This window comes from Megalopta genalis, chromosome 2 (assembly GCF_051020955.1).
Source record: "Megalopta genalis isolate 19385.01 chromosome 2, iyMegGena1_principal, whole genome shotgun sequence".
Classification (NCBI taxonomy): domain Eukaryota; kingdom Metazoa; phylum Arthropoda; class Insecta; order Hymenoptera; family Halictidae; genus Megalopta; species Megalopta genalis.
The window spans coordinates 25,721,466-25,743,416 of NC_135014.1; the positions used below are offsets into that span (position 1 = coordinate 25,721,466).

General features: G+C 53.0%; 2 protein-coding genes across 13 annotated transcripts in view; one reads left to right on the forward strand and one right to left on the reverse strand.

Moving 5' to 3' along the window:
• Nucleotides 1-21,951, reverse strand: part of dysc (whirlin protein dyschronic) — a 62,788-nt gene that overhangs the window by 8,774 nt on the left and 32,063 nt on the right. For 8 of the 11 annotated variants that reach the window (XM_076518862.1, XM_076518861.1, XM_076518867.1 and 5 more), the window contains 4 exons: nt 20,952-21,112; nt 18,174-18,258; nt 17,751-17,861; nt 4,521-4,745 (listed from right to left, as the gene is read on the reverse strand). In XM_076518862.1, coding sequence (XP_076374977.1) covers nt 4,521-4,745; nt 17,751-17,861; nt 18,174-18,258; nt 20,952-21,112 — 582 coding nt within the window. The remainder of the gene's footprint in view (nt 1-4,520; nt 4,746-17,750; nt 17,862-18,173; nt 18,259-20,951; nt 21,113-21,951) is intronic. The other 3 variants (XM_076518866.1, XM_076518860.1, XM_076518858.1) reach the window with 1 other exon arrangement.
• On the forward strand, nt 8,928-16,632 carry LOC143258823 (uncharacterized). 2 transcript variants are annotated; one of them, XM_076518870.1, is made up of 2 exons: nt 8,928-10,862; nt 15,354-16,632. In XM_076518870.1, the coding sequence occupies exon 2, from the start codon at nt 15,389-15,391 to the stop codon at nt 15,572-15,574; it is 186 nt and encodes a 61-aa protein (XP_076374985.1). In that variant the 5' UTR covers nt 8,928-10,862; nt 15,354-15,388; the 3' UTR covers nt 15,575-16,632. The 2 variants fall into 2 exon arrangements, with proteins under 2 accessions (XP_076374985.1, XP_076374986.1); XM_076518871.1 differs by lacking the exon at nt 8,928-10,862 and adding an exon at nt 10,922-11,476.

A 21,951-nucleotide genomic window follows, 5' to 3' on the forward strand; every position in this document is an offset into this window, starting at 1 on the left:
AGTCTCGACGGCTGTCACGCAGCCCGTCGAAGTCGCTTCCGGCACGCGCTCGCTCACGATGCCACAGCACACAAGAGCTAAAAAAGGCTGGTGACCAAGAGTTTGCGCGCACGCTGTGGTCGAAGGGAGTCGTGTCCCGGTAGTCCGCGAAGTTGGTCGTCCGACGAATTTCGAGCTCGAGCGAGTACGAAGCGTGCTCTCTCTCTCTCTCTCGGACTCGACCGTGTTAACTGTGTAAGCGAGAAAACGTTACACCGCGTCGAAAACTTAATTTATCGTTGAAACTATTTGAAATGATAATTATTTAAAGTTCTTCGGATCGCTCGAAAGCGCGCGATATCGATGTTAAATCGTTCTCTAGAATTCCAACGAATTCCGATCGAATTTCAACTCGGTTACGCGGTTGGAATTAACACAGGGTTAACAGGAAAAACCGTCGACAACGTCCAACTCGACTCGTCTACCGGTTTCGCTTCTCCGCAACGACGCGCATCGTCGCCTGGTACCTATATGCAGTCGTACATAACATCGTGTTGAAACGTAAGTCATGGCAATACATATCGATATAGGTCACAAGAGTAATATTAAAAAATTAAGTCATGCTTGCTGATAGGCTGGTAGCAGTTGGGTGTTGGTGGTGCTCGGACAGTGGTGGTGGTGGTGGTGGTGGTGGTGGTGGTTGTGGTGGTTGTGGCGGTGGTGACTGTGGTAGCGGTGTTTTTGTCGCGCGATTATTCGATCGAGCGTTTTAATTTAACCCGCGACTTTTCGATTAATCCCGAACACGGTGTACGCGTTGCGACGCGACGCGACGCGACGTTGTCCGATTAAATCATGAGATTGTGGGGAAAAACTGTCGAACGAAGACGATCCGAATTATTTCCAAAAATGTTCTACGAACGTTCTACTCTTTTTATTAAAATTATTATACGTATACGCGATTTTACCGTTCTAGATTTCATTGTTTTCACGGTTAAATCACAGAAATGGTCGAATAAAAAGCGACGGTAGCGCGCTGTTGCTTTTGCCGAGCAGATATTCGAATTCCAGAAATTCAAACTGTAGCTTACTTTTCTGAAAATCTATTCGAGACGCGGAAATTCGTTCGAACGCCGCAGTCTGCTCGACCAACGAATTTAACCGAGGAAACTCTGGATCGAAATCCTCCGCGCACGGACCGAGCATTAATTTTTCCTCGACGAGCGAGATAGCCGAACTTTTCCATCGATCTTGAGAACGGTTCGTCGGACCTCGCCTTTGCGCGCATCGAATTTCCAGCAGTCTCTTCTTTCTCTCCTCTCTGTTCTCGCTTCTCTCTCTCTCTCTCTCTCTCTCTCTCTCTCTCTCTCTCCTCTTCTCTCTTCTGTTTTCTATTCGCATCGTATATTTCGGTGCGGAAATAAAATTTCCCAATTACGAACGAAACGAGATTTATCGGGATCGCGGTTGATCCCGGTCTTCGTTGGACGTCTCTGTTGAACGAATACGATGCTACGTATACGCCTACGTGTGCAACGACGAGTCCTCTCGAAATCTAACCTCGCGTAAATTCCAATCAAATTGGCCATGGTAGGCTCGAATCTTGTCTCGCGAAACGTCCGACCGCGGCGGGGTTTGTTTTCGATCGTCGGAATCGCATGTACGGTCTGTTCACGGTCGACGGACATGGAAATCGAGTTGCTCGCGAGCTCCTCTCTCGGAGAAACGCGAACCGCGCGAATGGAGAAAGTGTTTCGCGCGTGCGATCGCGAAACACGCGAATCCGCGTAGAATTTCTCTTTCTACGACCGCCTCCGATCGAAATAAAGCAGAGGAGCAGAGTTCGTCTCGCCCGGCCTGTCGCGAATGCGACGAGAAAGAAAATAAGAGGGACGTCGCGAAAGGAAAAAAGAAATTCATTTCGAGCGGCCGCGATCGATGGATTCGTGCGAACAGAGTTCGATCGCGTCTCTATCGTGGCTCCGCGTCGCCGCGTCGCTCGATTACACAGAGCCCATCGGGAAATCGTTCCTACAAACGATTTTCCGGGTGTCCCGTTCCCCGAGGTTTCCTTGTTCGGTGAAAACCTCTGTCTCGAACTTTCTCCGCTGATTCACCGTCGTCGATGGCGCGATACCGTTCGTCCGGTCGATTCGCGATCGCGCCAGCGACTTTCTTCCTCGGTGTTCCTCCTTCGGGGATTACGATCGGTGGCGCTATGCGGGAACGTCTACCGGATTTTCGATCGTCTAAAATTCTAGAACGTGGATCTAGGGCCGGGATCGCACGAACCTCCGTCGGTTCCCGATACGCGATACGTTCGTTGCCAGCCGAATTGCGCGGAAAGATCGCGGCGCGTCGCTCGTTCGGTATAAACTCGAAAAGGAATTTCTCCGCTTGGATATTCGATTTGGTAAATACGGCGAGTCGGCGAGTCGGCGAGTCGATGCCTCTTCGAAACGTTCGAAAGATTTTCCTTGGAAAACTCGATCTCGTACTTGTATTCGATCTCGAATATCGAACCAAGGAAAACGTTTAAAGGTCTCGCGTCGGTCGCACGGAGTAATTATCGATTCTTTGTCACCGTCGATCGTTCGTCTTCTCGCGGCGAGCCTTCGAATTCCTTCGAATAAAATATAAAGCGCTTCGATCGTACAAAATTTGTCGAATCGTCGAATCGTCGAATCGATAGCCGAGCCACGCGTCGCTTTTCAATGTTCGAGATCTCGACCAATCGACGGATATCGCGTTGATCGTCGGTTCGTTGGAAGTTCGTGCGCGACCAGGAAAGATACGGCGTCGCAGCCAAGCTAACGTCTCTCTAATCGTAACGAGGCGAGAGCATCTACGCGTATCCCGTTCCCCTTCTTTCTATTCCGATTTCTCTCGGTTCTATTTTCTCGTGAATTCGATGTGAGTAAAGTGATCGTGCATGCCAAGACATCTATGTAAATATACTTTGATACATGGACACGAGAATATATATATAATTATACAACGGTTCGTTGCGTCCCGGTACGTATAATTATACATATCGTGTACAGTGGTCGTGCTTGAATATAATAAGGACATATCGAAAGTAGCATGTGCAAGACATCTAAGAAAAAACACGTACACACCTAACGCTATTTCGACTAGGTTCGCTAGCTCTAAGAGCAAAAAGGAAATTGATCTTGGTGAAGTACAGAAAGATAGACATAGAAAACGTGAGTGAACAAACTGAGAAAGTGGAGAGAGAGAGAGAGAAAGAAAGATAGATAGATAGATAGATATAGATAGATAGATAGATAGATAGATAGATAGATAGAGAGAGAGAGAGAGAGAGAGAGAGAGAGAGAGAGAGAGAGAGAGAGTGAAAGAGAGAGAGAGAGAGAGAGAGAGAAAGAGAGAGAGAGAAGAAAGATAGAGATCTAATTGGGACAAGTTCATGCCGAAGGGAATGATCTTATCCGATGGTTCGAATCGTGACTAGACGATGGATAGTTTGATAATCGTTGACCTTCGAGCAGACTTGAAAATCTGTTTATCGGTTACCCGACGCACGCTCTGGCAGGTTATATTAAATTGCCGATTAGGTAACGATTCGATAACAGTTACCAAACCAAATCGTTGATTTCGATATTTAAATTGTTTCGAGAGGTTGATATTTCGAAAGGGTGTTTCGTTTTTGCCAGAGTGGACTCGAGTTCGAGAAAGACAACTTCCAAGAGACCTCCGAGTCGCTCGACACTGCCGGAACATCCCTTTCATCTGCCGGAAACTAAAATCATCGTTAGAGACATTTATCAACCAACTATCCGCACTACTCTCTAGTTGCGCTTCTATCGTAATTACTCGGCGAACGTTCCGATAGGGAACGTCTGGATTCTGGATGTCGTTCTAATTAAGTTCGCTATTCTCTATCGTCGAAACTATCGTTGGATCTAGAGTCTAGACTAAAGGAACGAGGGTAACGACGAGCGAACGCTAAACTCGGTGCAACTTTTACGCGAATCCTCCGAACGGTCCATTCGCCGGAATCTATCGATAACGTTAGCCGCGATATCGTCCGAAAATCATAGAAAATTCTGGCAACGATACTCGAAGGAAACGAAATTGGTGTAATTCGTCGGTATCTCGTATCTCGTATCTCGTGTCGTGGAAATTAATAGCGCACGACAAATCTCGATTTCCCTGGAAACAAATTATCGAGATCATCGGAAAATCAACCCCGCTCTCCTTTTCGGTGAATCGTCTCTCCTGCGGAGATCGCGACGCGTGACAGCTTGCGAAAAAAAAACGGAGAATATAAGAATGGAAGAAAAGGAAAAGAAAAATAAGAAGAAGAGAGAGAGAGAGAAGAAGAAGAAGAAGAAGAAGAAGAGATAGTAGTAGTGATAGTATTGGTAATAGTCGTAGTAGTTGTAGCAGTAGTAGTAGTGGTGGTAGTGACGGTAGTAGTAGAAAAAGAAGAAGAAGAAGAAAAAGTAGAGGTATCTGTGCATGATAGATGTGTATTTGTGTGTGCGCGTGTGTGTGGCTGGTTCGATTACAAAACTTACGAGGGGCCTGGCGCCCCAGTACCAGGATTTGACTCGTTGCGTCAGCCCACCGAGCAAATGGGACCTCCAACCACCGAAACCTCCACCACTTCCACCTTCCGAGCTCCTTTCCTCCCTTCCTTCGTCCTCATCCTCCTCCATATCGCGATCCCTTTCCGTTCCGCATCCGCGTCTCCCGCTACCGATCATCTCGGCGTCGCTACCATCGCAACCACCGTCGCTCTCCTGCGTCGCGACGCCGCCGCGCCGGGAGAAAAAGATCGGTAAAGCCTCGTGTTGAGCGGTGCAAGGTTACGCGCGCTGCTACCCTACGCCCACCGTTCCGATTCTAGTTCTCTCGGGGAAGGACGGTTCTTTGTCGCGACGTCGACTTTTTAATCCCCCCCCCCCCCCTCCACCGTTTCGTAGCTTTTCCGTCGGGGAAAAAGGGTTGTGTCGATAACGGGAGTTACAGGGTGCAAGGGTGCAACGTTGGCAAGGTCGATTGTCTCGGGTATATCGCGGATGCGACAACTATAGAAAAATACGATGGATGGATATGGATGTGGCAATTTTCGTAATCGAACGTAGGAGTATATTGCTTCTTCGTTGCGGCGTGTTTCGAGCGTCTCCAGATTTAGTTCGGCTATGCAAAATGCTGTTCGATCGAGTTCATTTTCATCGGTTGCATTAAATTTTCCTCGTAATCGTATCGCCGTTCCTACATCTTCCCACCTCGATGCTACACGGAACAAACGAACGAACGAACGAACGAACGAAAAGCGGAGAACTCGTTTATCGAGAGGAAAATTCATTCACGGTATAGGAGAACGAGATCTTGCAATTATTTGAGAAGACAACGAAAGCGAACAAAATAACGATACCAATCAATGAAACGCTCGCAGAATAGAATCTACCCGCGTACTCGTTGGAACACGCTCGCCTTTATCGATTGCCCGAGCGAGAACGATCGATTTATATCTTAACGCGATCGTGATCGTGATCGTAATCGTAATCGTAATCGTAATCGTAATCGCAATCGTAATCGGGTAGAGAGTTGCGACGTAGAGTTCTGCGAGGTGCCGGGAAAAGTGTTGGCAATCCCAAGATTGCCGCGACGCGGTAATCGTCGTTATCGCGCAGCATCGCGCAATCCGAACAAGCCTTTCTCTGATCGAATGGCTTCGCGGGGCCGCGCCATGGAACCGCACGAGGAAACGAGAAAAAGTTCGGTTGGCCCGACGGTCGGTCAACGATATTCGAGACTACGAGGAAATCCGTGCGCCATCGCGATCGCGATCGCGACGGGACGCGGCGCGGTGCTTCTTGTCCACGCGTTCGAATCACCGAGCCGCAGCGAGCGCTACCGCCCCGATCGCTGGGACGCGAATATTCTGTGATTCGCTTGAAACGATACCGCGGCAGCGCAGCGTCGAAACAAGGTGTATCGCGGTGGTACCGTTCGAATCGCTACGAATCGATGCGATTTCTTTCAGCCTCGAGCACGTTTCGCACAGGTCATCGACGGATTCTATCGATCGAGGGTGCGATGCGGACACTCGCGTCTTTTCGCATCGTTTCGCGTCGTTTCGACGTCGTCGACGGGCGTCGAGACGCAGCAGCTCGTGCCGATCCAACGTGCGACGGGACCAGTTTTATTCGCGATCGGTCGCGTTTTGTCTCGAGTAATTGGGGCGCGACGCGTGCCGGTAACGAACGCGATCTCTTTTCTCTCGCGAGATCCAGCAGCCGCAGCGCGCGCGCCGTTCCGCCAACGCCTTGGAAACGCTTTGCACGCGGCCAATGAAAAGTCACACCGCGCGAACAGCGCGTTTCACTTGGAATTAGCTCGGCCCGGTCGCGTTGCGATAATTTGTTCTCTCCCTTCGCGCTCGATTTCTAGTAAAATTTCGAATTCCTCGAAGAACGCGAATAGATTTCTCGCGCTAGGTTATATTTTCGCGGAAGAATTTCTTCGCGCGGACAGAGGGGCGATCGACGTGGCGGCGCGGCGCGGCGGCGATTAATCGCAATTAAGCGTGGATCGGCGACCGTTTCTCTGGATCGTTACGCGGAACGGCCTGGGACCGTTCGACCGACCGCCGCGGCTAACGGGAACGCGCGAAGCGCGATTCGATGAGATCGCGCGAAGCCTAATTCGTAGCGTACTCGTTATACACTTTCGGAGAACTCGCGTTGCAATAGGCTCGATCAAGTAGGGTAATAAATATCGGGCCGGGTCCTGCGTAACAGCGCAGGCACGCGCTAATCGACGCTCCGCGATTCGGTCTCTGCGCTTTGCGAACGAGCGTGCGCGAGCACGAATACGAGCACGAATACGAGCACGAATACGAGCACGAATACGAGCACGAATACGAGCACGAGCAGGCCTCTCTGACTCACCGATCCGTGTTTGTCCCGCGAATGGACCGTTCATGGACTGTCCATGGACTGGGAAAAGAGATAGTTTAGCGGTGCGACGCGTATTGGAATTTTATGCTGCGGTTATATTATGCAACCATAGGTGCGGGGAACTCGCGTATCGTTCGCGATACTGGAATTTCAGAGGACCGGAGATCGTTTAAAAAGAAAGTTACGCTCGCGCGCGCGGACGCGTCTTTTCCATCGATCTGCCGATTTCCGTGGATCGCTCCGAAGAAAATCGAGTGAAACGGGAAGTTTTGCCAGCAAAGAAGTCTCGTATCCGGCTACCTTCGCTCCCGCAGCGATCGGTCGAATTGCCGTGGGACGAATTACCGGACACCGCGGAACGATTTATCGGAAGCGAAGACAGCGAACTTCGGGGCAGCGCGAAGCGTCGCTGCTTCGAATTTCCGAAAATCAGCCCGATCTGTTGGAGCAAGATCGCGCGATCGAAACCTCTTTCTTTCCCATTCCGCGGCCGCTCGATTAAACGCCGCGCCGATGCGATCGCGACGGTCGGAATAAATTCCGCACCGCGGCGCGGCGTTCGGGCGGCGTTCGGGCGGCGGTCGGGCGGCGGTCGAGCGGCAACGTCGACCGACAAAGGTAACCGATTCTGCAATTAAATCGATTCGCGGGGCAAGCTTTTAGCCGATGAGAGATTACCTACCCGTAGCGACCCCCATCATTTTTCCTTTTCCTTCGTTCGACTTGGACGCTGACCTCCGTAGTCCTTCGATATTAATTGCGGCTGTTCGTATACAGTGAGTCACCTCGAAAGGGTACAGGAGTAGGAGGAGGAGGAGGAGGAGGAGGAGCAGGGGGAGCAGGAGAAGGAGGAGGAAGAGGAACAGGAGGAGCGGGATAAGGGGGCAGCGGAGAAAGGGTGCAAAGGTATAAAGGTATAAACGTATAAAGGTATAAAGGTGTAAAAGCGTAAAGGTGTAAAGGTGTAAAGGTATAAGGCAGCAGCTAGATAGCGGAATGATCCGCGGATCGAACCGGTTCGGAGATAAGAGATAACCGACGCTGGTCGACGCGACGTTCGAGAAATCGATCAAAAGAGCGAGACTCGTTCCAATTTTCTTGCCGGCGTCCAGAACGTTCTTTCCTTTTCTTCCGTTTTCTCTTGTTTCTTTTTCTTCTCCTTTGGCATCCTCGCGCGCAGCTCGATCGCCGACAATCACCGGCCGACGTAATAAATTCTCCGCCACTTAAGTCATAAACACGAGGCGAGGATCTTCTTCTTCTACGTTGTCCGTTTCGTCCGCCTCTCGAGCGTTACCGAGCCGATTTTCTTCATTTTGCTTCTGGTCGTCTCGTTTCAGAGACTCTCCGATATACCGGTAAGATCGTTCAAAGTTTACTCTGCAAGGAGTACGTATAGCATCGTCCGTCGACGTTGATACTTTGTCCGTGAAAATCCTATCGGGCGTTTCGATCGCTGGCTGTGTTTGGAAGCTCGACGACTCGCGCGGCATCCTTCCGACGTCTTTCGAATACGGATGAAATCGCCGATGGCACGGACCGCTTTCGCGGGCCTCTCTCTCGTCGCGTCGGTCTTCGATTCGAAAATCTCTGTCGGAAAACTGCCGACGGACGCGAGGCGTTGATGGACGCCGAGGGCCGCGAGATCGCGAACAGATGTTTCTACGAAACGTTCGACCAGGCTACTTCGGGCTACGAATTTTCTCTTCGCGTTCGAACGAATCCGCGCTACGGACAGCGTTCGAACGGTTGTCTCGGCGAAACTTTCTAATCGGGAAGATCAAAGTATTGTTTTAGTTCGGGATGTTTACGGAGGGAATTACCGGTTTCCATCGCGATCGCATCGAAAGAGCGTCGTTCCAGTCTGAAAAACGCGATCCTCGTCCGAGCCATCGGCCGGCTCGTAATTTAGCAGCGACGAAAGAGGCAGAGACAAAGGCAGAGGCAGAGGCAGAGACGGAGCACTGGCAGCGACCACGGTGTTACCCACTAACCTTAACCGACTGTGCGAAACAACGATGATAATGGCGAGCCGATAATAGGTCAGCGCCGGAGAAAGTTTTCGACTCGTCCATCGTGTCGAGTCGCGTCGCGTCGCGTCAGCGTCGTTCCGTTATACACGCGTACCGGGAAGACGAAGCGGGCCGAAAAGCGGCATCGACTGCTTGGCCGACGCCCGTCTTCTCTCACGATGCCTCCGCGGATCTGGGTCGATACAAGTTCTCACGTCCCGAGGGAATTAACGCGGTCGATCTGCTCGCTTTTTGCGCCTGCGAACGGTCGCCGCGAGGGTCACAGTCTGCCTCGCTTCCGGTCGAATTCGTCCGTTCGTCTATCCTATCCTATCCTATTCTATCCTATCCTATAGAATTACTGCCAACGGTGGCATACAACGTTAAAATTTTCTCGTCGTTTAATGTCCAAAGGCTATAACCACCGGTGATCGACCGGTCGCGACTGGTCTGCTCCGTGAATCGACTCCAAACGCATCCCTCTTCCGGAGAACGAAATCGAATCGTTCGCGTTCGACGCGCGTCGGGCTGCTCGTTACGAGCGGGGATCGATCTGTTCGCGGTTCGCGGAAAGCACGGCGATCTTAGATCCCCGGCCGTCGGCGGGCCGATCGATGGCGTCGTCGATATCCGGCCCGATTACGAACGTTTAGCGGAGTATGTAAATATCTATCGAGGAAATATCCGCGACGCGACGCGGCAGCCGGGCCGGTTATACGATTCGCTGTTTACTGTTAAGACGACCGGGCTTTTTCCTCGTGCGATGCGCGCGCGAGTACGTTAGGTAACCGGGGACGCGCGAGTTGCCTAACAGTAGGGGAGATTCCGCTGGCGAGTTCCTCGCTCCGGCAACCTCGATCCGTTTCGTTTTACCGGGCTGTTTCGAGTTTGTTCGTTAAGAAATCTTTTCGAATAAAATTACGCGTTTCTAATTAGAAAAATGCCGGCATTTCGCTTCGGTTGCATCGGTTCTATCGGTCGCCGGTATCGGGGCCCCGATATTTCGGAAGCTACCGCCACGAGCATTTGAAATACGCGCCCCCGGCGCGGCGGTCCGGGACTCGATCGGCAACTCGCGATCCATCGAGCGGAGCAACGCCGGATATTTCGTTCGGATCCCGGACTCGTCGGTGCCCGTTGGTCTCCGTAGCGGTTCACAGGGTTCGAGGACCGGCGATAGGAGATAGGATCGACGCTCCGGGTGCACCGTAACGTGTACGAAGCGTGTCGGACGCTCCGACGTCCCGGCGTCCGACGTCCGGACGTGTCCCGGACGTGTCGTGTCCTGGACGGCAACGAGCCACCGTGCCGATCCTTTTGTCCGACGCCGCTCGTCCTGTTATCATCCTCCTTACGGTGTTCTCTCGCGGAGATCGACGCTTCCACTCGTCGTTTGGCTTGCTTGTCGCGGTACGCCGTACACGTAACCCGTCCAGTACCTACACACGTGTATATTCGAGAATCGCCGGACAACCTGGCAACGTTGTAAAACCCATTCTTCCACCTTCTGCCCCTCTCACCTGTTACCTGTCCGCCCCACCCCGCCGCGGATCCTTGCCTCTCGCTCGCGTTCCCTCCCGTTTCCCTTCCGTTTCGTTTCCCTCTCGTTTCCGTCTTCGTTCAGCCAAGAGATTCGCTCGTCCTCCGGGCCGCAGTTGCCCGCAGACGATCGGCTGAACGTAAACCGAAGAGTCGCCGCACCGTCGCTTCGCGCTCGGTTCTTGAGTCAGTCGAGGCGACGCCGTCGGGCCGCGTGCCGCTTTCTTCTTCGATCTCGTCCACGAACTCGTTCGCGAACCATCGTTACCGATAGCTCCTCCGATCGAAGGATATCCTATTCGATCCGATCCGATACCCGCGCGCGGGATAGCGGATCGCGGATCGCCTGCCGCACCGAAGAACGGATTGGATTCGCTCTATTCCCTCGGCTACTTCCAAGGTGAGTCTCTCTCGGTAGTCGGAAACCCGGCCGACAGGGGCCAAATTTGAGTCGATCGATACCCTTTGGAAGACGGGTTCCCTATGATTTTTCATAGCTGCCGTCGGTCGATAGAGTCTATAAAACGCGTTCGATAGGTTGCCGATCGCTGACAGGTACACACGCGTAGATTCGCGAACGGTGTTTCGCAAATTTTCTTTTCTTTCAACGGCGTTGGAGCTTCCGAGTTTAGAATTTCGTCGATCGGTTTGCGACGAAGAAACGAAGATTTTCAGAATCTTTTCGTTCGTATAGGTACACGCGTACAGCGGAAGATCGTGGAACGCTCGTTTCCGCGAGGAAAATTCGCGACAATCTCTCAGAGATATCGAATTTGATTAGATCGTAAGATATCGAGGACGTGTTGCACGTACTCGGATCGTGCTCGCGACGACGCTATTACTCGTTGTTCGCGTCTCGCGTCGGTCGACGCGACTTTTCGGAATTGAATTCGTTTTCTACATCCAAAAAGTTCGTTCGCAAATGTTTGCATCGAATCGGCACGGACGTTCGCTGTTGCGAAATATTATTTCGAAAACTGTTTCCGAAACGGTTTCTAAATAAACCGAACGAAGGTAAGCTCTGGAATATCGAGTAGCCCGTTTCGTTGGTCTCGGGGCCAGTTTTCTTCGAAATGTTCTTCGTTGGTCGAACGGATAACGCGATTATCGAACGTTTTCCTCGAGGCTCGTCGAACGGTTCCCTCGGTCCGGTCCGGTTCGGTCCGATCGATTTCGTAACAACCGCCTATTATTATCGACGCGCAGGTTCGCAGGTTCGCAGGTTCGCAGGTTCGCAGTTTCGCAGGCGAGAGCGCCGATCGCGGTGCGCTTTATAAAATACTATTCGTCGCGGGTTCTCGTCCTTGTTCTTGCGCGGCGAAACAACGGCGGCGCGGTTTCTCCGCGAGAGCTGTCCGCGTTGATCGCGATGAAAAATAGTCCACGGCTGGGTTGTACGTTTCAATTCGAACGAACAAGCTGTCGCGACGCGTCGGGGTAGGGGTAGGCTAACGGTAGGTACGAGAGATTCGAAAAGGCGACGATATTTTAGCGGTCCCGAGAGGCGGGGACGAGTTCTTTATCGTCACTCGGAATATTTAAAGCTCCTTCTCTAGTCCGACGGGAACCAAATTTGCTCGGGTTTTACTGCCGTCTTAAAAATGCTCGAGCGAAATTTTACGATCAAATTCGGAGAAATATCGGCGTTGCGAACGGACCGCGAGTTTTACGGGTTTTTATATTTTCGAGCTCGACGCGTCACCCGTATTACGCGCGCGTAGGATAGCTCGCTTTCGGCTCGACGGAGTTCTCGATCGGAGGGAATCGGAAGATTCGCGAGCACTTCGTAGATGTTGCGATCGGCTGTGCTCGAGCGTAGGAAATTCTCGAAGGATATTCGAACGGAGGATAACGGAAGATGGGAGGAGCGACCGATTTCGTTGCGGAGAAAGTTGTTTCGCTTTTAGCGGATGCCGCGAACCCGAGAAACTATCGAATAGATAACGAACGAAGAGAAAGAAAACGATCGGATCTATTAATATTTGATATTCGTTTCGATATTCGTCTCGACGAAATCGCAATTTGTATCGATGCGATTCAACGTCGAATCCGTTGCACGATACGTGCACGCGTACACATACGACCGTGGTTCTTATCTTATCGTTCGAAAAGCGATCTAATATTTGATTAGCGATCGACGAGAACGAGAACGAGAACGAGAACGAGAACGAGAACAAGACCGAGAACAAGAAATAATCTTATCTCGGCGAGCGATCCGATCGAATATCGATACCGCTGCCCGTTAACTTATCGAAATCCAACCACTCGGGTATTTCCAACGAATATCCGTCGTTTCTAAAATCATTGGCACGATCCGATCGCGAGCGGTGCCGCGACAGGAAAGGATCGATCGCGAAAGCGGAATCGAGACGCGGTCGAGCGAGACACGGTTCTTCGTTCGGCTGCTCCAACTCCGAAGGCGACAGAAAATTGTTGATCGAGAGTTCGCCGTAATCGTTCCTACGTCGAGATTTGAATTGCGACGCGCCAATTTCGGGGGTCCGAGACGACTCTCGTTTCTCGATCGAAAAGCACCGTCGCGCGAACAATGGGAACCGGATATCGAGACGTCGCGTCGCGTCGCCGGCGTCGTTTAATCTCGCGTCGGCCGTCGACGAAGGCGCGGATAATCGACGTTATCGCGCGCCCCGCGCCCCGCGCCACGGTTTCTACCGCGTTCGCTATTGTTTCGGCGAGCGACTGCGGGAATCGCGCGGCCTCGCCGATTTCGCAACGGCTCCTTTTTCTCGTCGCGTTTCTCTCCCGCGGTTCTCGCGTTACCTCGGCCAAGGGACGATATCGAATGTAAACCCGTGGCAAATCGAACCGTCGATCGACCGTGCCGTTATCTCCCGCGGACGATCGATGGCTCCATCCTCGAAGATCGATCGTAGATCGACCGTGTTGCCTGGACGAAAAGCGCTTCCGGACCGTCGGAATTTTAGCGCGTCTCGTCGCGCACCGTATCCGTTCTGGACGAGTTGGCGAAAGAACGACGATCGGGCGGTTAGCGAAAAAGTTGCGCGCTCGTCGGCTACGTTTCTGGACGGTTCGACCCGACCGACCGGGCCCCCTCGACTAACGTCTAACTGTTTATTCCGTGCTGTACGGTATCCGGCGGGGCACCGAGTGTGGGAATCTATACTTTTAACCGGTTCGATCGTCTCTTATCGTTCCGCGAACGCGAACTCGAACTCGAACTCGAACTCGAACTCGAACTCGAACTCGAACTCGAACTCGAACCGTTCCTTTCACCGTTTAACCAAACTGCCACCGTGAAATTCGAGGCGGACGCATCGATCGCGTTCAAAGCACAGCAAATACGTATCGCGTTGCTATTCCTGTACTCGCCATCGGTGCCGTCCAAATACGATTCGGTGCCAATTATTCGATCGTACTCGTTTCGTTTCGTTTCTTGAATCTCGAATTTTGAAATTCCTAGATTCGTCTCGACGTTTCGACTAGAAAAGATCGAACGAAATCGTTTCCGCGCGCGCGCGTCGATAGAATTTAATCGTCGTAATTAAACGGTCGAAAGAATCGAAGCTGGATCGAGGGATCGAACGGAGACCGAGTCGTATTCGGGTTCCTGGAAGGACTCGATCTGCCGGAGGGTTTTACGACCTTGTTTACGTCCGGTGTTCCCAGGCACCGTAGCCACCGACGCGGCGCGACGCGACGTTAAGAAACGCGAAACGACACGGCAACGGTATCGCGGGACTTCGGGAAGCTCTCGATTTCTGGATCTCTCTCTCCCGTTCTCGTTCTTGCTCTCTCGCAGCCTGTCTCCCCGCGAGACAGGATAAAACGATGCCGCTCTCACGGGCGTTATATTATTTTCTTGGAATCGGGCGAAGAATGAAAAATCGAAGCGGACGCGGACGGACCGTAGGACGAACGTGGACGTAACGATGGTCGAACACGGAACGTTATTTACACGGTATCTCCGATTCGAAGGCGAGAGAGGGAGATTTAATTTTGCAATTTCTCGGAACGACCGACTGCTATGCGGAGTCGCTCCATAATTTGTTCCAGCGGCTCTCAACCTCGCGGACGTCGCGCGCTCTTCCAGCGATCGCTGAATTTTCCGATACGATCGTTCGAAAACGATTTCATCGTCGCAGGCATGCGCGCGCGCCGTCTCCGATTTTCCGAGACTCCGAGACCGATCGAGATTCGGATCGGGCGAGCCGGAACGTCCGGCCCGCTTGGCCCAGTGACATTCTCCGGCTTTTGTCACGTATCTCGCACGACCCATTGCCCTCGACCGACAACGACCGCCGCTCTCGTTCTCGTTTCCTAGTTTATTATTCCTCGCGTCGACTCGACGCGACGCCGCGACGCGCGATACGATTCGGGTTGCACCAACGCGGTATCATCGCGTTGCAATTAAATGTGGAAACCGTTGCAGAAAAAGCGAAAAGTTGTGGTAATACGCGGCGGTACGCGAAACGATCGATTCGTCGTTGAATATCGATAGGCGAAAATTATCGTTTAAGAACTCGCGATCGCGATCAACGAAGCGCGAAGAATGTTAATACGCGTATGAAAGCGATTAGGCGGATCGTTTCGCTTTGCGCGCGTTCGGAAAATTTCTCCGTTACACAGCAACGTTGTCGAAAGCCTGTTCGTAGAGCGGAAAGTTTGTTTTCTGGAGTGCACGGATCATCGTCGATCGAGTAAATATCGTTGCTCGGTAAATATCGTTGCTCGGGAGAAGAAGTAAATTGGTCGCGCTTTCGCGAATCGATTCCTAAAATAAATATTAATCGTTCCATCGATGGTTCCTCGCGTAGAATCGCGTAGAATCGTGTCGACGACGGACCGGCATAGTTTCTTGATCGGTAAGCGCCAACGAAGGTTATATAAACGAGGGATCGCGGCGTTTCAGTTTCAGCGCGTCGCGGAACGAGCCCCCGATCGGAAATGGAGTCCTGGCTGAGCGACGTGCAACGCGTGAGGATCCCACGGCCGAAATTCGGCACCGGGAACTCCGTCAGACGATCGAACTCGACGGTGCAGTACGTTCGATCGGAGATCCACCTGCGGCAGAGCCAGGACGTGGTCAAAGCCACGGAGGAGCTTCGCCAGGCGCTCCAGGACAAACTCTGACCGGCCGATCGACGCGTCGGCACGTCGGCACGTCGGCGTTACAGGTGACACCCCGTGATTCGTCGCATCTCGAGGATCGTCCTGTCGGGGACCGCGCCGCATCGATTCGCACCGGATCGCGTCGAGCCGGCGGAACGACCGTTCCGCGACGCTCGTTAACCCCGGTTTTCTTCCGGAACGGGTCTATCGCGAGCCTCGGCGAAACCTTGCTCGCCAACGACGACGCCGCTGCCGCCGCGTTTCTCGACCGTTGTCAAAATGAAAAACGCGAACGATACGGCGAGAAATGTGGCGAAAGCGTTGGGAAGGCAACGAGTGGTCTACCGTGAACGGTGGTGGGGACGCTGCTGGACCACCGATCGGATCCGTCTACCTCTGGCCAGGAGGGAAACTCGCCGTCTTTCCGCGATACGCGTATCGTTCGCAATTTTTCGCCGTTTCTCGTTAGATCCGTCGAATCCGCTGCTGGAATCGCCCGATCTCGTTGGATCGACGATGCCCGGGGCAAGGTGGAACGTTTTAGCGAACATCGATACTCTTCGGGTGTCTTCCCTCGAAAAACGGACCACGCGATCGTGTCGCGGTCGTCGGGAGATCGACCACACCCCGTGTATCCATCGATTCTTCTCGTCCTTGTTCGAAGTACGAGGACTTGGAGAAGCCTATCCCCATCGGATAACTTGGCGAATAGGGTTTCCTCGAGCGATAAACTTTGCGCAGCGAGTTTTTTAAATCGTGTACGATAAAATTCTGATTGGCCGAGATTAAAATAGAAAAACGAAACGATCGTGATTCCGAACAAAAAGAAATTGTACCGTGACGCACGCGGAAAACTTGCTCGTCGCACACGTTTGTACAGATTATTGCTACGTCTACCTACGCGTTACGAATGTTGTCGCTAAAGATTAATTGTAATTGTAATTGTAATTGTAATTGTAATTGTAACTGTAATTGTAATTAAAGATTATATTCGTTCGCAAATACGCTATTATACGATAGAATTATTGTAAACGATAATTGTACCGACCTTGGAAATAAGATAAGCAATATCGAAGAAACGTTGTAAGAACATGCCCTACCGTTTATTACAGGTGCGGTGAAAGGTAAAAGGTAAAAGGTAAAAGTGTGAAAAGCGCGGATTTATTGGAAGGTGGATTGACGAGGCGATGGAACGCGTTCAAATTAGCTGTTGGCACGATCGTTACCTCGCCCCGTCGATCGCGCGAGATCCCGAAGCGTTCGCGCGTCCGTTGTTCGCAGAAAATGGAAAAACGAGAATAAAAAGAGTCCACAATCCCCGTTCCTATCCACGAGAATTCGATGTCTGCGATCGTTTCATTGGCCGAGCAACTCTACGTACCTACGCATCGTCTCGTCCATCGACGACGGCGTTACGATTGCGAAGAGATCGACGAAGAAGCAACCGACCGTCCAGGGACGGAGAATGCGACAAGTAAAATTGTAAAAGACTAATTAAGCGCGTCAACTTGCGAACGATCGCGGCGCGTTTCTCGATAGACCGAACACCGACTGCTGGGTTTCGGTACGTTTCGTCGAAACAGGTTAAATGAAATTGCACCAATTTCTACGCGTATTCGCGAGCGATACGAGGCGCCGGAGTTGCAACAAAAAGAGAAAGCGAGCCCCCTCCCCCCTCCGGTTCTACGTCGTTGGGACAGGGAAGTTACCTCTTAATTATACGACGTATCGTTTGATCGTTGCATCGTCGGAGCGTCGTGGAATCGTCCGCGCGACGTAACGTTCGCGGAACGATTCCATTTCTCGGTCGGTTGCCCAGCTGTGCGCGACGAATCGAAAAGTTCGGATCCGCGCGTAGACGATATCCGAGAAAAATGCGATCGCGGAGACGCGCGTCGCGCGAAAAAACGATCGAATTTGCCGCAACCTCCCGCGCGACCCTACCACGGATAGATTCCGACACCGTCGCGCGCGCGAATCGAGGGTGCCCCTCCGATCGATATTCGACGGAGAACCCGGGCTCTATCTCTCTCTCGTTATCGCGGACGAAACGGCCCGTTTTGTAAAAGGTTGGTGGCGCCGCGCGCGCGCGCGCGCGATGCTTCGGACGGCGCGTCGCGAGAGAAACGGGCAATTATCTCGACGGAGTGTCCCCGGGAGTCGGCGAAAGGTAGAAAACGGCGAGCCTCGGACTTACCAGATTGTCCGGGTGTAGCCGATGGTGGCCGTAATCCCTGGGGTTGCCGCGGGAACCGCTGGGAGAGCTGTGCCTGCGCCCGCGGCCGTTCTCCAGCTCGTCTTCGTAATCCTGCAAAAGAAATCGATAAAGATCCCTTTTACAGGGTTCCAGCGTTGTTTCCGTCGGCAACCGGTTGCTCTCTTTTCGTGTCCCTCCGCCCCTCTGTCCCCCTGTCCGATCGTTCCCTCGTTCCCTCGCTCCCTCGCTCCCTCGCTCCCTCGCTCGCCCGCTCCCTCGCTCCCTTCCTCCTGCCCCCTGACCGTCGTTCCGTTTCTCACGGTGGACGGAAGGGTGCGGAAGCGCGCGAGACCGCCTGAAAACCGGCGAAACCTCGCTGCCTTATCGGCTACGATCTCTCGAGCTCTCGATTTCTCCGTGTACCTGGTTGTCGCACTCCTCGTCGTTGGAGAGGGCGAGGTCGGAGGTCGTCGCTTGGTGCTGCTGCTGGGCCCTCCTGCAGCCCGCTCTGGAATTGCCAAAATTGCGATTTGAGACCACCCACCGCCCACCGCCCACCGTCCACCGCCCACCACCCGCCACCCATCATCGCCTACCACCCACCACCGCTTCGCTTTCTCTCCGGCGTGCCAAGCGCGTCGGACCATCCCTTCCTCGCGGGCCGATTCACCCTTGCTTCGTTCTCGAGATCTCGCGCGAGATCTCGACGCGTTCGATGCGCCCGTTAGGATCGTTTAGCTCGGCGAACGCTTTCGGCGCGCCGCTCCCGAGGGCCGAAGGCCGAGGACCGCTCGAATTTTCCAGATCGACGCGTCGGGTAATTGCTCGTTACCCGCGAATATTTTAGACGGCCGGATCGATCGGCGGGCAGAGCCGAAATAGAACGTCTTCTCGAATGCGAGAGCGAGGCAGCGCGACGACGAGCGACGGGTCGAACGACGAATGTTTTATAGCCGCGTTTTCGGGATGCTGCGCAATCGGGATCGCGAACCTTCGACGCTGCTCGGTTGGGTATTTTTAACGGAAAGATTCGTCGGTCCAAAGTTCTTCCGTTCGATCGACGGGAAATTCGATTCTCGAAAAATTTGTAACGGCAGGGTTTGGGGAGGAACGGCTATGATCTTCCGGCCGGGTTTGGGAGCGGCTCTGGTTCGGAAGCAGCTTCTAGTTTCCGGGTCGCTGTAAAACTGTAAACCGTAAACGGATTCCGACGCGGTTATTTATACGTTTCCCATCGATTATTTAACGGGCGCGGCATACGTCGGGCATCGACGAACGCGCACCGTCGCGGACGGCTCGCGGGCCGCGCGGGCCGAATCTATTTCCGTTCGCGTCGTTCGTCCTTCGTCTTTCGTTCGAGAGTCGCGGCCGGCCATCGATCGATCGATGGGTCGACCGAGCGACTCGACTCGACACCGAACCGAAATAACGTCGAACGAGAAAATAAACTTTTCGAAATCCGTCGTCCTTCGGTTCTACCGTGATTCTATTGGAATTCTACGTATTGGGAATCTACTGGAAATCCATCGAACGATCCGGAGGACTTCCCGCGCACCATTTTCCCCGGAATAAAATTTCAATTTTGAACTTGTTCAAACCCCTCGGGAATATCGATCCTCGATCGTGCGCGCTTCGTTCCACGATTTGTTCTCGGTTCCTGGCCGAGTTTCGACGATTTTAATCGGAAATGGAGAACGTTCGCGAATGTCCTCCGCGATCGCGATCGCGATCGGATCGGATCGGATCGAACAGAAATTCAATATATTAATTAGAATTTGCAGGAAGATCCGCGATTCGATTACTTCGGAAAGGATTTCGAGGCTCCCGCCGCGCCGACGCGCCGCGGCAATTTCGCGCGTAGACGGTGCTCCATACCTGGTTCCGATCGCAGAGGATATTCGACGGCTCGTATTTCGCTTTCGGTGATCATTTATTGGACGATCGAAGATTTCTGTTCTTCCAGAAGTTCTCCATTCGTCGGAAGGGAACACGCGCGGACGATGTTTACGGCGTCCGGGGAACTATTACCGTACCGCCGACGCTCTCGAAGCTAATTCGTTTCGTTTCGTTACCAGGGATACGACCTAGCGTTCCAACTTCCACGAAGGATAGTACGAAATTTTGAAGGGCCGAGGTTTCTATAGGTCGCGAATTGCCGCAGCCCGCAGCCCGCAGCCTGCGCGGCAATTCCGGTCTCGCGAGCCACGCGGCGCGATAACCGAATCGACTCCTTTACTATTAATCGCGAGAACGAAATCGAGCGCTTTTTAGTTTTATTTGGAAACAAATTGTTTCGCAAATCGATCGACCGATCCGCGAGAGCGGACCACCGATACATCCCGGACACCCCGGGCACCCCGGGCACCTCGGAATCGCCCGATCGACCACCGCCCGCGTCACCGTCGATGCCGTCGCGGATAGAGGGGCACGCGTGTTTCGCACGCGCAGCCTCTATTTACCTTGCTGTGTTGCCCTTCGATGGGTCGCGTGTCACAGGGTGGGTATCCGCTCGTCCGTGTACACGTACATACCTTGCTACCAGCAGCGCGGTGGAGGATGTCGGGGGAGGTGGGTTGGTTCGGCCGAACGCGGGGATAGATATTTACTAAAGCCGGATCGAGCCTGTTAGGAAATGAAATACCGATGCACCGGGTATATCCGACACAGAAATGCCATTAACGCGATCACCGGCCCCCTTCGAATTCCGCGTTCCTTTTAGTTTCCCATTTTTTTGTTCATCCCCGTCGCGTTCGTTTTCTACTCGCATTCTTTCTTTCTTTCTTTCTTTCTTTCTCTCGAATTCGAATTCGAATTCGAATCGGGGGCGGGGCGGTGCTACCGAGCTTCCGGGAAAAGTATAAACGACGCGTGACAAACGATAAACGATAAGCGACGAGCGATAATGGATAAACGGCGCGTTTCGCATTCGAGAAATCGAACGGAGAATTCGTAGGAATCGACGTCGAGAGGACGTCGAGAATCGTTGCAAGTTTCGAGATGGAATATTTTATCGTCGAGCTTTTCGAGCCGCGAATTCGAGCGTTCGCGACGAGTCCGGAGAGCGAGGGAAGAGAATCGGTGTAGGGGGAAGGGCGAAGGGCGAAGGGCGAAGGGCGTAGGGCGTAGGGCGTAGGGCGTAGGGCGTAGGGCGTAGAGCGAAGGGCGAAGGGCGATCCGACTTCTCGGGATCGTCTTCTCGACCTCGACCTGGTCCTGGGCATGTCGGCCCCGAGACCGCTGTCCTCGCTCGGCGATCTATATTCCTGGTTATCCCTGGGCAGGAGGGGTCCCGTCGCTCCTAGGGGATCTCCCTCGACGTCCACCAGTCGTCCCGGACGGCAACAACCACCGTGCACACCCCTCTGCGAGAAATCACCAGATCCCGTCATGCCTTCTGCCCCATCCATTGCCGGTTCGCACCCGGTTTCGACGGCCAACGAGCACCGCTTGTTCTTTCGACTTCTTTTCGCCTTTCTAGTTCTAGTTCGACCGATTCGCTTTTCCGTGGTCTCGAAGCGGCCTTCTTCGCCGGTTTCTCGACTTTCGGAGATCGGACCTCGCCGGTCGAGGTTTCGAACCTCGATGAGTGGTGCGCGGCGATACGAAACGCGAAGGACTTTGGGGAATCCGACCGTGTGCAGGGTGTTTCGGAAACCGGAGAGAGTCGGAGCAACGATGTTCTTCGGAAAGAACAAATTTTTGATCGAACGCGAACATTTACCGCGCGATACGTTACGCGATCTACGACATCGTGATCTTGGATCGGCGAGAACGGAAGAATCGCCTCGCTTCGCGAACAAATTCTACCGCTCGCGTTCGTTCGCGGTTGCTCGGAAATATTTTGTTCGAAAGCTCGACGAACGGTAAGATTCCTTTCCTCCGAAAGAAACAACCGAAAGAAACGGCGTTCTGGAATTTTTCGACGGAAAGGATACTCTAAAGACCGATCTCGCGGACCGATCCACGACGGATCGTACGACTCCTGCCGATTCCTCGATCTATCGTTATTTTACGACGACTTCCGGCGACGCTGTTCCGTTCGAAGATCGCGAAACCGAGAACGAACCGTAGTAGCCGAAGCGTTACAGAAACCGCGGCAAGAACCATCGTAACGAATCTCGAATCTAATCTTGTCGCCGCGTTCTTTGGCACGTCGAGCGGACGAGGCGAGGCGAGACGAGACGAGGTAAGACGGCCGACA

Excerpts from the sequence above, each read along its gene's own strand:
- LOC143258823 (XM_076518870.1), top strand. The coding sequence starts at position 15,389 with ATGGAGTCCTGGCTGAGCGACGTGCAACGCGTGAGGATCCCACGGCCG.